Genomic DNA, 15,430 nt, shown 5'->3' with positions numbered 1-15,430 from the left:
ATCGCACGATCGGCTTTATCAAAGATTGTGGACTCTTAAGTTTATTGCAAATAGACAATGCATCAACTTTTCCGCTATTATAATATACACGTATAATAATGATATACTAAAATGATGCAGTTCATTTGACAGCACTGACATATTCGGAACCTCTTTTTGTGTACTGAAAACCCCGTTCAATGGTGTTCGGGAAGAAACGATCTGCACGTCCCGATCGTACCAGCGGCGTGCCTACGGAAAACCGACACAAATTGGCGCGAGGCGGGAAAGCCAAACGAGCAGAACCAGTGAAAGGACATGTCCCTTTTTCAAAAACAAAAACAAAAATAAAAAAAAGTTGATTCCGTCATGTTGGAGCGTATCATAGAACGTCGTAGTGGAGCAGAATTACAAGTCTAATTTTATTAGATCGGATTGCTGTTTGAAATACAAATTTTAAGATGATAAAAATAAACAGTACTGTGCAAATAACCTTTATAAAAAATAACATAGTGTGACATTTATTTCCTCAAACCAGGTGACAGACGCCTATAGGTATTCACACGTTGGCATAGGCTCAGCATTTCCGTCAATAAAACGCAAACATTTCCTTCATCTTTTGAATTTAAAGACAATCCAGTCATGCAATTTCAGACAAATCATACAGTAGCGCTTTCATAAGACATTTCAGTGGTTCAACAAACCAGTCAGTTGGTATTCAATGAATGTCACTGTTGACGAAGCCGATTTTTGTTCTGCAGTTCCTGTCAATAATATTGTTATTTGATCTACTTATGACATAAACATACTTATGATCCTACAGAGCTCCGGAACATCTTTATCGTGTGATTAGAGATTCGGAGGTTTGGCCGAGTTTAACATTGGAGTACAGCTAGGAGTACGTCTTAAGAATGTTAAGTACAGACCATTGATCCGGGTGATGCTGTCAGATAAGATCCTCATAAGACACCCCTCCCCCTCCCCCGGGGTGACCGTATCGGAACATCAGAGATAAAACCTATGGTTGGCTAAACTTCCGTAACGTTATACTATACTCCGTGATGTGTGGCGCGAGAATAGTGCACGTGAGGAATGGCGGGAACACCTCAGCATCCCTGGTCCATCTCTAGTCTGTCACGTGCCAGGATTATCCGAACCGGTCTGACGCCCTCTGGTCTAATATAACAGCACGTGCTTGAGTATGTTAGGAAATGAAGATGAGTAATTAGAACGTTATTCACTGTGAATCACAAATACTTTGGTTAACGCATCGGTCAGTGCTGTTGGTTTGTTGTACGTACCCCATTACTCAATCTGATTAAAATACAGATCCATATTGTCACTACGTTGGATAAGAAACGGAGTGGTTATAAGGATCTGTATTTCAATCAGATTGCCCATTACTCTGAATCACGATAACAGGCAATATTTACCAAAACATACCTTATGGAATTCTTTACTTAGAAATCTTTGCATTGGTATACCAAGAGCATGTCCTTTTGGTATGTTTTAAAAAATATGGGAATAAAAGATTTGGTTGGTCCTATTAACAGCCAGGGTCATTTTAGGACGTACACCGGGTTTAGGAGGTCAAGGAAAACCTGAGTACCCACAGAAAACCACCGACTAACTGTCAGTACCTGGCAACTAACCTACACGCGGCCCATGGGAATGGGTATATCAATCATCGAAAACATCCTTCAAACGTTGGCCTACCTACTCGGAACATACAATGTACCGTCGGCCATCTTGAAATGACCATGTCTGATTAGATATAAGATGGCGATTCAGCATTAACTCACCATATTCAAGATGGTCGCTTTTCAGACACATTTTTTTCGCACCAATCCCAAAATGTGTCATCCACAACTCGGGACCAGCAGAGAAACTGTTTTCCCGCCTACCTATTATCTATCTACACATTTTATGATGTAGCAATGACTTCTTACGTTTGGTAAAAATAACGGTAATTTACAGAATACAAAATATCCCAAAAGCCAGCCAACCCGTGAGAATTCAGCTGGCTCATCTGACATGATTTCCCAGGGTAAAAGCGAAAAAAATGGCGCATGATTTTTATGAATCGGGGTGTTTCTCCATAATGAGAATTTACACATTCAGATAAAGACAATAGATCTTTTTGATTGATTGAATAGGTTTCATACAAAATAGGATGGGTCCAAATACTTGATAATATATACAGTATAATTGAAGGCACGGTAAGGCCCCAGAGGATCCATGGCTATATGGGTAACCATCACCATATGGTAACGACACCGGAACTAGGTGCCCCTTGAAGCGGAAGTGGGGAAGTCCGATTTGAACGAGGGGTACCTAGTTCCGGTGTCGTTCGATAAGGTGCCCAAAAAACACCTTAGCTTAAATTTCTCCAAAGGAAAGCATCCAAGAGGTTCATCGGGAAGAACTTGGTATAGAACATGTTAATATGGTGGTGCTAATGGACTGCCGTAATACTTTTCTATACGGAAACATTTTCAAGTTAAGGAATTTAATCAAGTTAGGATCCGAAATGTTCGTGAAACTTACAAGGCCATGATAATACTCCTTAATGTTTTAAAGTGAATAGTCGGGCAAAGAAAACCAGTCCAAAAAGCGTTCATTGACCTTCCAAAAGTCCTCACATATCAAAACGACGGTCAAGTTCTGCTTACGTTGCCCAGTTCTGACCATTGAAATAATGGAAAAGTTCTAAAATAACTCTTTGAAAGCGAGGCTCCGTGGAAATGTAACCACGGACATAGCTAACCGGGAGGACGTTTTAGGATTCCCACAATTAAAATTCATTTCTTCGCATGCGAGAGATGTTACGAGAGATTTTATTTTTCATTTCATAAGAAATTATACTGGATACATTCACACATTTTTACCACTTTAGGTTCCTTGCCCGACTTTCACTTTAAAAGGGCCATCTTCGTATATTTTTCCGTATGAAATGCATAGAAACTTCAGTTAAGCCTCCTTATACCCATGCTTCCTGTGATAATTCAACATTAAAGAATATTGATGAAACCTTACCACGCTCTTTGTTCACTCTACTGTTTAAATTCATGTTGCTCACCTATCACGAGTACAAACTTCCAATTTTTAGTTCTGGTGTGTTTTAAATTAACCTTGGAATATAACTTTATTTGTTCATAACTATAAGTTCGGTGTTTTTACTCCGGCTACTACAGATTTTCTACTTCCTAAGCACCGCACGTCCATGTACAAGTATAGGTATAATTGAATTTGTTAAATTAGGTCCCGATAAACGATTGATGAACAGAGTTAAGTGGATTGATGCGCTTTTCTAGATAATAATAAACTATTTCTTGAACTGCTAAATAATAAATGATTGAAACAAGCAATTATCAGAGATGAAATCATCAATTGGAGTTATCATAGCTCTGTGTCGCCGTCAGATTTACAGGTGTCATGTGTAGACGTGAGTTACTCCCCCTTTCATACTAAAACTGACAGATCTGCAGTGACGCGAAATTGAACACTATTTTTTTCAGCAAGCTTGAACATCTTACTAAGTCTATCACCTCCCCCTCCCCCACGGGCAGATATGACACCTTCGTCTATATATCTAACAGGGCTACGAGCTAGCTAATCCGCCACTTATTTCCCGCCCAGTTTACACATCCTACAGTGAGGCTTCCGTCTGTAAATTCACTCAATTTCCTCCACATTATATCCAATATAATCCCAGCGTTATCATTACAGACCTATTGATTTTTCCATCTTCTTCTCTTGTACTTTACATGACTTTATTTTCAATCGCACGTGCTGGACACATTGTAGTTGGAGCAGCCAGAAAATACGCTACGGACTTAACATTATCGGTCCTGAAAAATTGATTAAAAATATTGGTTTGTATGATCATTTTTTTTAATTTCAAAGTCTTGTTGCAGAGGAGGAAGTTCTCTTGCACCGATTTTAAACTAGATTCAATATGCTCTTCCAGACATCATCATTTGCAGTAAGGTGGCGACGGAATACTTAGCCTGGTCGCAGTTTCATGAACATTCCTTAACTTTAATAGGAAGGCTACACACAATGTAATGTTTTCCTATGTGTTATGTTTCCTTTATAGAGAGGTTTGACTGTTATAACCTGGCACTCAATCTGAACTAATTTTAAAGTATCTCCACATTGCAAAGTAGTCATTGTATTTGAGTCTTTAGTGAATATATGTATACTATCTAGAGAAAAGTTTTTTTTTTCTAATGGTTCATTATTTACTTTCGTTATCCTAATTAAGTTAAATTTAAACCGGCCTCTAATCGCAGATCGGGTATCTTAAAACAAACAAGCAATTCTTCTTGAACTATGGGAAACAGTTAAAATGACCTTATCATGACACAATCTTATCAGATGGTACTATGGGAAACAGTCAAAATGACCTTAACATGACACAATCTTATCAGATGGAAGGAAGATGTTTGTTTTCGTAATAACGAAGTACAGGCGCTATTTATCAGATTTTAGGCAAGGATTCATAAGAGAAAAGATATCTACGTCCTTGTTTTTAGGGGATATTTTATCAGGACATTCGTCCGGCGTAAAATGGCTTTCATAAAATAAAAAAGTGGGCGTTATCTTTTCACCATTTCTCTTTAAATTTCCTTTCAAGTTACATTTTGTTCATGTATATTCCATATTAGTATTAGACATGTATGAAAAATATCGTTACTCTTTGTTATATTTAAGTCGTCTTAGTCAAATAAGGTAAATTTTGTTTGCATGAAAAGTTAATCAAAAAGTGCGTTTCTCCTTGCTAACCTTGATAACTTCGATCCAACAGTAAGAACTATAAATATTGTGTTAGTAGTTTGTTAGAAACAAAAATCTCAATTGATTGTAGAAAATTTTGATAAAAAATATCCTGTAAAGTATTCTAGGTTATGGTAAAATTCGGTCTAGTTTGTGTCAGTATGCCGTTACGGTGGTAACATAGTAGTAATCCCAGCCTGGAATTCCGTCACACTAAGAACGACGCACATGCCCATCGCGATGTAAAATTGAAGATAAAATCATCGATGTCAGTTACAGCAGCCGGTGAATAGGCCACGCCCACCTCCTACTATGTCAGCTGTTTATCGTAGTACGTGTAGTGTATTCATGAATGGACTACCAGAGCACACGACGTCTAATTATATTCCCTGTGACGTATTTCCGGTTTTCACCTTTAAGCGAATCATGTTAAGGCTCAATCGGAATAGTACAAGCGTACAAGCTCAGAATACACATACAGGTTACTAGTACCAAACAACAAGCTATGATATAAGTTATTGGAAGTTATCTTCGACGATTCACAAACATGGAATCCGAAGTGTTCATTTTGCTAGTGTTTTTGGGAGTTTTTAACTTTTCTCTGGCCGTGGATCAGACGGAACAACACATGAAAGGTAAGAGATGTTTATTTAGGTTACGAAGATCGCGGGACCATTGAAACTCTTGTCAGAAGTTTGAGAATTTCACAAAGTCTTTATATGACACTGTCTAGCCATTTTCTTAGTACTTTACTGGTGTTTTAGGGAAGTTTTATCACACAAACTACACGTGACTTCACAACTTGTTTATATTTAATATCAGCATATCCCATCGACAGGTGTGATATTTTTACCTGTACATGATCAACCTTCCGGCACGGGAGTCGTACGGCGCGCGTTAGTTACCTCTGAGCTTAATAGTATGTTTTACTCAAGTATATTGTATAATTATCTAATCTTATATAATGAGGTACCGTCACAATAAAAATTGGTCAATTTTAATCCCATTTTAACAGTAGGGCCCGCTTTAAATGCTACACTTTCAGTGTTAAATAATATCGGGTATGTCTCTGTAGGGGTATATATATGTTTGCTATCGGACTGTCCCAGTTTAAACAAACAAATGTAGCGTGTATATTTGATCATATTTAGACGTGATTCAAATACCTAGCTAAGCTATTTCCCCCTGTTAAGATATGAGCTCACACGAACATAACAGTATTTTATCATTATTTGATATTCATGTTCCTAACAAATTCTACACATTTGCTAGTTTGTTTGAGAATGACCATAGTTAATTATAATACAGTGTACTGTTTTACCTTTTTTTTCTTTTTGAATATTTAATAACCACTGTCTACCAGGTTGTTGTATAATTGGCTAGATCTATTTATATAGATGTGGCTGGTACCTTATATTGACAGGTGTTTTTGTAATTGATCTTGTTAAAGGGTTATGTTAACTCTAAGGTGTGTCTGCTTCTTTTCAATGGTATATTAAGCTATAGGTATATATTATTGGAAATTCCTAACGAGATAACAGGTACATCTATTTCTGTACCCACACACAGGTACAAAAGTCATGTATTAGTCATAATTGGATGCTGTAATTAAAATGGTCTGAACAAATCATGAGGAGCATTGATAGAAATTGATAAATTACAGGTAAACAATTAATGGATGAAATTAATTACAGTTAAACAAGTAATAGGTAAAATCAATCAATTAATAATTAATCAGTAAATTATATATTATTATGCAGTATACTTGATATATCTCCCTCGGTTCTGTCGACATTCTGTTTTTAGATATTGTATAGCTATAGTGTGTTTCATACATCAGTGTGTATTTGTGGAATTTTACTGGCAAAATTGTTTCATATCTGTAACTTGTAGGCGATATCTGTTACACAAAATCTTAAATGCTTGTTGAGGAATTTAGACACCCCGGTATATCTAAGAGTTGTACCATTCTGGCTCAAGTTTGTAATTTGTGAAGTTAAAACCCATATGGCCCAAGTATGTTGTTAGCTGAAATAGATTTTCTGGTGTTGAGTGTGTAATGTTGTAGGATGGAAGTATACACACACAAACAGTGTGCTTAACGTAACTGAAATAACAAATATAAAAATATACATCTATTTAGTTGATTGTGTAATAAAAATAGAATTAAATTGTTTCACAACTGTGTCAACATACAAGGGCCACTAGAAAAACGCAGTAGTCCCATGTAAGCCGTTAATGTCGGTTATTGAGTTATGAAACAAGAGCCTCGTAATATGTTGTAAATATTTTCACTAAGCTCCGTTCCTGTGTTGTGAAATTTAATACCCTCGCGTAATTTGGCATTAGGGTTTTTTAAGTTCTTTGCCAGTCAACATTCAGCTTATATCATAAACACTTTTGGCTAAATTGAGATCAGGAATGGCCAAACTAGTCTATATAGGGCTTTAATTCCCAGATTAGTTTTAAGTAGAGAAGAATAAGCAAGACTCTGGTACCACAAAATGTGATTAAAGTATTATATAGTTCATCTGTAGTTGAAATGGACACTGGTGAAAACAAACTTGGAGAAATTGGCGACCTACTGTTTGAAATTGACAACAGGCTATTGGGAATCACCATTGACCTGAGCGACAGATGTTTTTTTTTTTTGACAGCTAAAGGCTTTCGCTTCTGTATTAGACTTTCACCAAATGAATTTTCTGACAAATAAATGAATGTCACATTGTGATTCAAACCTTTTAATAGAATTTAATTCATTATTGATTGCAATCAGTTTAAAATCAGGCATTTATCACTAATTCAATTCTTTGTAGCATACAGTTCACATACACTTTGTGAAACAAAGTACATGTACATGTATAACTATTCATTGTATAGAAAGCCTAAGTGACAGGAAGAAAAAATGTCAAATTAATTTTTGATTTCATCTCAAAATTCTTTTACATTTTGGCATTGCATAGATCAAGCTAGTTGCTATGTTTTCCAAAATATATAATATATAAACACATTAAATTAATTATTTTAGTAAATTGTTTTGATTCTGAGTTCGATATAACAAACACTCTGCTATCATCTTCAATCTACATGTCACATATTTCTGTACAGAATATCGTTTTATTGTGCTATCATGGCATGGAATCGTGTTATTTAAACAACACTAGTTGAGGCTTGTCAACAAGTTATTTTAGTAAATCAAATATTTTCTAATAAAGAAGATCTTTTTGATTGGTCCGGCAAAGACATTGAGTAGTAAAATTATTTATTTTCTGAAAGTAGCTCTGACACATGCCTGAGAACTGATCTGTTAAATCGATCTTGGTAAAAGTAGGGTGAAATATATTATACTGGCTTGTAGGGTAGTGGTTTTTCTTCTGGGACTCCTATTTTAACTCATTCACCCTTAAATTTCATAATGGACTGGTATAGTTTTTGATTCTAGAGGAGTCTGAATGTGTCTTTAGGGATGAATGAGTTCAGGATCGTAGATATTTATGAGATTTTCAAGGCAATAGACAAATTAATATCAACTATGAATGATTTAGGAAATAAATGATTGATTATAAAAATACATTTTATAAGCGTCACAACTTTATTAAAAACGAATATACAGGTTTGATCCATCTGGCTTTCATAAACGCACAAGAAACTATTTATTTTCTCCTCACATGCAATATCCATGATGCGCCTTTAGATCTGCATCATGTAAACGTTTTATAGCAATTTGTTATGATATCGTTATCGACCGAAATGACAACGAAAACAATAAGTGATGATATCAGAATATGCTTGTGTAGATCTGCTGTTTAATTGAAATGAATGCTCCTTTGTTATTTTTACTGATACTAATTTATGACATCGTGGCATTTCAGCTTTAGCAAGTGATTAAGACGGAATCCATTGATTACGTAATTCACACAGGAAATAATGAAGAATTATGATATACTACAACCAATTCAATATAATTAGCATATATATAGCATGTAAAGCACAGAGTGATTATAGATTTTTGATTTGAATTCCTTCACGGACAAAACAACCTAGGTGTGGTTTGATAATAATATCCTATTAACAACCAGACGGTCATTTAAGGACATACCAGGTTTAGATGATATGATGAAAAAGCCAGAGACTCCGGAGAAAAAACACTAACCAGCTGCACAAGTCATTACCTGGCAAATGCCCTATATATATTTTGTATTGTAAGAGACCCAGAGGTCCTAGAGATGGAGGGCTTGTGGTAAAATGTGAGGATGTCGACATCTTAACGTTACCGCAGCATGTTGAGGGTAACTGATTCGGATTGTTGATCAAGATGACATGGGGACAGGACAGATGTTACTATTAAGGTGGAGAGCTCCATAAAAAATGGGGTGAGGGGTGGGGTAGGGATGGTGGGTTTGGTAAGAAAAGAAACAAAAAGGTTTTAAGGGGAATGCATATGGGTGTTGGATAAAGACTTAGAGTATTATTTTAGAAGAATTTTATTAAAATACAGGTAGGGATAGGTCTATATAAAAGTACCGGTATGTGATTCTGTGCTGGTTTGAATTTAACTCATTCTACGTTGAATTGAACAATATGACTGAGCTGTAAAGAATCAAGAGGTGACATGACGTATTATAAGCATATCTATATTATCTTACATGTGGGTGTACAGTGTGTGTTTAAAGAGAAATATTTAAAATATGACTGGTTTGTGTACATCGTACTGCGAGGCCATTTATTATATAGATATGTTTTGACTTTATCAGTATGTGCAGACTCACCTTGAAGAAGGTAAGATTTTAAAGGAGATGAAATCCGATATTTATGCAGGAATGTAAAAAGTCTGGACTAAAATTGTGACTACCAAGAAATTCTTTATCCAGCTAATAAGGGATAGTCATACGTACGTAGGTAACATGATAGACCAAATCTGTATTATTGTCTGTTTTAAAATTGTTTTTATGCCGGGGTGGGGGTTGGTGTAGACTATACATCAATAGAGGTGTCAAAATATGATTTTATCACATAAATGTCCCATGCAATACAGCCATGTTATAAATATCGTAAAGGATAATAGAATTATATAGGTAATTTATTAATCTAAATTGATCCATAAACATAATGCTGAGTTGTCTGAGTTTCTTCAGACCCTTGCACCAGACTTTGCACCAGACTTAGACATTCTGATGGATTGAGATGAATATATGCAGGAAGCAATTGATATCGTTTCTGATTGTTCAAGTCTGGTATCGGGACCAGCAGAGACAATTGGAATAGAAACATGGAGACACAAGTAAGATAATTGTAATTAATATCCTTTGAAGTGCTGAATTCAAAGTCCATTAATTGAGATGTACAAGTATCTAAAAACATTCATCAACATTAACAGAGATATTATATGTACTTATATAGAAATAAATGTTACGGAATGTTCCTAGTGGTATACCTATATAAGTGTGAACTTCAATCGTGTCAACTATAACTTGATCATAAACTATAGGATATTTTGGCAAAATTCAATAAATACCTCACAAATTAAGCAGTTTAACATCCACAGGGTAATTTTTGTTAGTAACTGTATGAATGTGTTGGAGAATATAAATGAATTAGGGGCCCTTTTATTGTTCACTGTAACACAGTGGTAACGTGGTAGATTTATTTAAGTTAAGGTTTCGTTGGGCTGCAGGCAGCATCTTTAGTAAAATACACACTAAATATGTTTATAGAAGAGAATCAATTGTAAACAATTATTATATTATTAGTTCTTTTGATGGTAGGCATCATTTTTAGATTACTGATGTTGAGATCAGTTATAAAACACTTTTGATGACAAAATTCTTTTTTCTTTCTATGGAGATCTACAAATCTTGAAATAAAAATAGTTGTTATCAAAAGAAGTTTCAACATTTTATCTATTTAGATTATCGATTAGAAATTGCCTTTTTGTACTGTAAAATAAAGATTGATTTACTGACAGTATAGTCACATATAGAATTCCAGCAGATGTAGGCAGATGAAGCTCTGAACGATATTTTGTAAGAATCGGATGTTATAAACGATTGTTGGCTGAACAATCAGGATAACATACAAAATGGAGTCGATCTTTATATTAAGGCATTTAAATTTGTACTTCCATAGAATCAGATGTTATATAAACGATTGGTAAATAATTGGGTAAGCTGCATTTAAATTTGTACTATGTGCCTGTTGCCACCGATTCTTGTCCACTTATCTATAGATAGTGCCCTATGACTGCTGATGTCATAAGAGACTCCGAGAGGAATCAACTTTGTACTTATGTCAATTGTCATCCAATTCTTGTTTCTATAAATAGTCGCACAGATTACGACAAGGGATATATGGGAAGACAAGGCATATATGGAAATTTGCAGAAAATGTATGGAAATTTGGAGAAAATCTATAGATTTGGTACTGGGCTTGGTTTCGAGCTCTCTGTGATAGTCGGTCGTCTGCTTGTTGTCATGACCACCAGTGGTGATAGAGTTTCATTAACCAGTAATGGGACTGGAATTGAGCTATATAACACAGGTGGTTCCTATAATCTAATGAAAACATATAGTCCTAGTATTTATTGAGTTATGGCTGTGGGCTGTGATTGCAAACTTGGGGGCTGGGGGGGGGTGGGAGAGACAAAACTCATGTATAATCTGTCTTTTGCATATTATAGAGTTATCTGCCCTTGGCGATAGGTTTGGTTTTTAACGTTATACATTTGTGTGTGGAAATTAGAAATTGATCAACTCATGTTCTCGGAAAAATTTGATCTTGTACTAAACATACCAACAAATGACATAATCTATACCTATATATCGGCAAGAGGGAAACATATTAGTATGTTATACAGACACACTTAATTAGTTATCATTAATAAGATTTCTTTTTATTATAGTTTTTTTAGATAAGGTACTGTGAAATATTTCTTGTTGTGGAAAGAAAATTATAACAAAAGTGCAGTTAGTCAATAATTTTGGTGGGGTTGTTATCAAAGATTCATAAAGGTCAATGTTAAAGTGAAAATATAAAAAAACAACCTGTCTGTCTCCTTGCCAAGGGCGCCCCTTGGTTGGTCTTCCCTGGTAAGTTTGGCTATTAGAATGTCATCTGCTATTGGATAATGTGAGTGTGTTTGGTTTATTCTAATGGAAAGGAAGTGTTGTCTACATTATTCTAATGTACCAACACTGTTTCACAATTAACACAAGAGTAGCCAAGGCATTAAAACAACAGATTTGAGTGTGAAAATATAATTACAGAACGCCTAAAGGAAGCTAAGGATGGCTTAAAGACAGTTGTATTGTTCTACCGATCTATTGCGTAGAATATAAAATCTGAAATTTGGAGTAAATTCTGATGTTTTCTGTTTTTGAGTTGCACTATTTCAGCTTTTGAGTACATATACTAAAATTTCATGTTTATTTTATTGAATTAAGTGGATGTTAATTAGTCATTTATATCAAAACGGCAATATTTTTGATTCATTAGGAATGTAATGGAATTTTAATCTCAAACCAAAAGCCTTTTTAGGTCTAGTTATCAAATTTATTCCAGAGTTATTGTCCCTGATTATAATTTTATATCTTCACATTTGTGTTTGATTTATTTGCCATTCATCCAGTTTCCAGAGCTTTTTATTTTTAAACATTTTCATATTTAGAACAAATTGCTGAAAATGAATATTCCAATAAAATCTCTTTGGAATAATTATAATTATATAAGGAGTTATATGTATAATATGATATTTTCTGATGCCGTAATGTTCAGCAAAAAATAAACATTACTGTCGTAATAACATGGCCGTTAAAACTGTCATAATGCGAATGTCCTGGTGATATTCAAATATGCCCACATATACATAAGTATAATTGTATAAATCAACCTTTTTCCATATAATATGTACATCTATCTTTAAAATTTCTGACAAATATTCAAATTTTTCAAATAAATTTGATTTATATTTTTTAAAGATTCTCAAATTTACATAGTAGTATTTCAGCTTTTCTTGATCATGTATACAAATGTTTGATATTTATGGTGTATGCATTAAACCAACTTGTGTGTGCAAATTCATCTGTACATAACTGTCATCTGGTAAAATTTATTTACTGAAATATTCCTTTTCTGGTTTTACAAGTATTTTGTGTAATATTTTATTCATTTCTAGGTGGTCTTTAACTCTGAAAAAAATAAACTATAATGAATAATCTCACACCAAAGTAGATAAAAATGGCTCCATGGTAAAACTTCCAAACTAAGTAGTGTAATGTCTTTTGTTTTCAAGATTTTTTTTATTTGTTTCTACCACAGATGTCAATTCAAAAATCTGCTCTAAACTCGGTTAAGAGATTTCACTACATTTTTTTAATGAGATAATAACCCAATTTTAAAAATTTGATTATAAACATAATTTTGTCTCATTCTTATACACCCCTGAAAATTCATAATGGACGCCTCAAGCTTTTGAAATAGATGAGTCCAACTGTATCTTCAAGGGTGAAGGAGTTCAAGATATAGGTTGAAGCTATTACATGAAAAAAACCTTTTCTATCTTGTTTTCCTTGTCATGGAATCATTTCATCGACTATTAACCAAGGAGAAAAGATATATATGTCATTCTCGTGAAAAACGATGAATAATGATGATCACTTGAATACAGGTTGTAGATGCTAAAATATTGGAAAATTATGCTAATTAGATTGTATTAACCAAGCCCATGATACCGCTTTTAAAAAGATATAAAGGAGCTTTATGAATCTGAGAGCTGTTAAAGACCTATAACTTTATTAACTCCATAGTGTGTTAGTAGAAAGATTTGTTGACAACAACAAAAGTAAGTTATTGATGAATAAAAAAAAATTGACGTACATACTTCATAATTGTTCTTGTAACCTGTAAAGATCAGTTATATGTCAAATTTCTTTCTCAAATAGTCAGATAAAGAATCTATTGATATTTAATTAAATTAGATTTCATTTTGGATAAGTTAATGTTCCAAAATAAACAAATTCGTTTTTATCTCACAACCACATGACGTCACCATCAGTACCTTGCAAGGGCAGATAACTCTGTAATATGCAATCATACAGTATATATTACTTGTTTACTAGAATCCTTCAAACATCAGCCATCCATCACTAAGAACTAAAATTTAAAAAGTTGTAAATATAGTAAACAAGCTTTGATAGTCTGAGAGGGGATCTATTACCGAGGATTCAGTTGTGCGAGCAAAAAATGTGCGATGTTTCAGAGCGAAGATGCGCACTGCACATGTAGTACATGTATATACTACTATTTAATCTGATATTGGCATTAAAGCCTCTTATGGACTTCCATACGTATGATCAGACACAACAATTACCGTGGAAGTAACGGAAACGCCCAAGTCTAATATGTAGTATACATGGCTTCCAAAAACCAGATTCCTATACAGAATCTTACCTGTGAAATCTATCGTTGATTTTGTTATGAAATCGTACATCAGCGGTATTACCGTTAATATGTAAGAATCAATAATCTGCATGCCATTACAAGCAGTGATCAGTAATAATATGAAATGAATTCTATTTTTCAGCAAAATATGGAATAGAAACAGTATACTCTTTGCAGGCTAGTGACGTAAGTTTAGGGTGTGGGTGACTTTAATTCATATATAATCTATTGCTGTGGGCGACTTTATAAATAAAATAGTTAGCTGGTGTCAAAGTTTAATCGGGATGCGAGAACACAGCAATTTGACGCGACAAAATATTTAAAAATAAAATGTGATCAATACTACAATATTTAACATATCAACCCCTGAATACACATTTAGACTCTCCTACATCAAGGACTAGACCAGTCCATTATGAATTTTCGGGGTGAATAGGTTGATGAACAAGAACAATGAAAATTTGTATGACGTGTATAAAAATGGACTTTTACATTTTTGTATTCTGACAATTTAGTAACTCCAGGAGTAAAGCTAGGGACCTTTAAAGTCAAAATTGAAGGTGAAAATCCTGATTCATTGAACAATATCATACTTCTGAGCTTTAACACTGTAGAAGGATTATCCATGGATTACAAGTTATGTCATAATCGCCAGGAAGATTATCGGTGCAAGAACTGTACTGTATGTATATCTGCCACAAACTATAAATTTGGGTCATTTTAAAAACTTATGTGGGTTTTAAAATAGGTACAATGTTACATGGTGGCAACAAAACGTTTCTGATTTTGATTTATATACAAGGAGTATAATTTGTAGGCTCTGATTTGTAATCAGTTCCTGTCCACATAATTCACGCTCCCTCCCTCCCCAAAGTAATAAAATAGAAAAGTGCAATATTGGCTTCCGTTTCAGCACCTTTAAAACACTAAAACTTCTATTGGAGTACAACTTGTGCACCGTTTTGTTGCCGATGTCAAAAACTACGAAAGATCATTTGGTAACTGGTAAAGTTCACCTTAAGGTACATGTGTCGGTATGATTACACTCTCGAATTATTTTGATCTGCTTGTGAAAACACCTACCACCTTCCACCCCCACATGTAAAACAGATGAGCCTGTGAACTGATAGGTGCCATTTCATCCACTGAATCTCTCATTGTTAGAATGGGAATATAATCCGATATCCCGGAAAATGACCATGAGGAAAAATTTGAGACTATCATATATAGCGCTTCT

At 34.4% G+C, this 15,430-nt stretch overlaps 1 protein-coding gene across 3 annotated transcripts in view; it reads left to right on the top strand.

Annotated features, from left to right (window-relative positions):
• Nucleotides 1-5,178: 5,178 nt before the first annotated feature.
• The window catches only part of LOC138310553 (epidermal growth factor receptor-like), a 169,337-nt gene continuing 159,085 nt past the window's right edge, over nt 5,179-15,430 (top strand). For 2 of the 3 annotated variants that reach the window (XM_069251818.1, XM_069251817.1), the window contains exon 1: nt 5,179-5,393. In XM_069251818.1, coding sequence (XP_069107919.1) covers nt 5,306-5,393 — 88 coding nt within the window. In that variant the 5' untranslated portion in view covers nt 5,179-5,305. The remainder of the gene's footprint in view (nt 5,394-15,430) is intronic. The other variant, XM_069251819.1, reaches the window with a different exon arrangement.

The sequence above is a fragment of the Argopecten irradians genome, chromosome 16 (genome assembly GCF_041381155.1).
Source record: "Argopecten irradians isolate NY chromosome 16, Ai_NY, whole genome shotgun sequence".
Classification (NCBI taxonomy): domain Eukaryota; kingdom Metazoa; phylum Mollusca; class Bivalvia; order Pectinida; family Pectinidae; genus Argopecten; species Argopecten irradians.
This window is presented reverse-complemented; position numbering and strand designations above follow the sequence as displayed.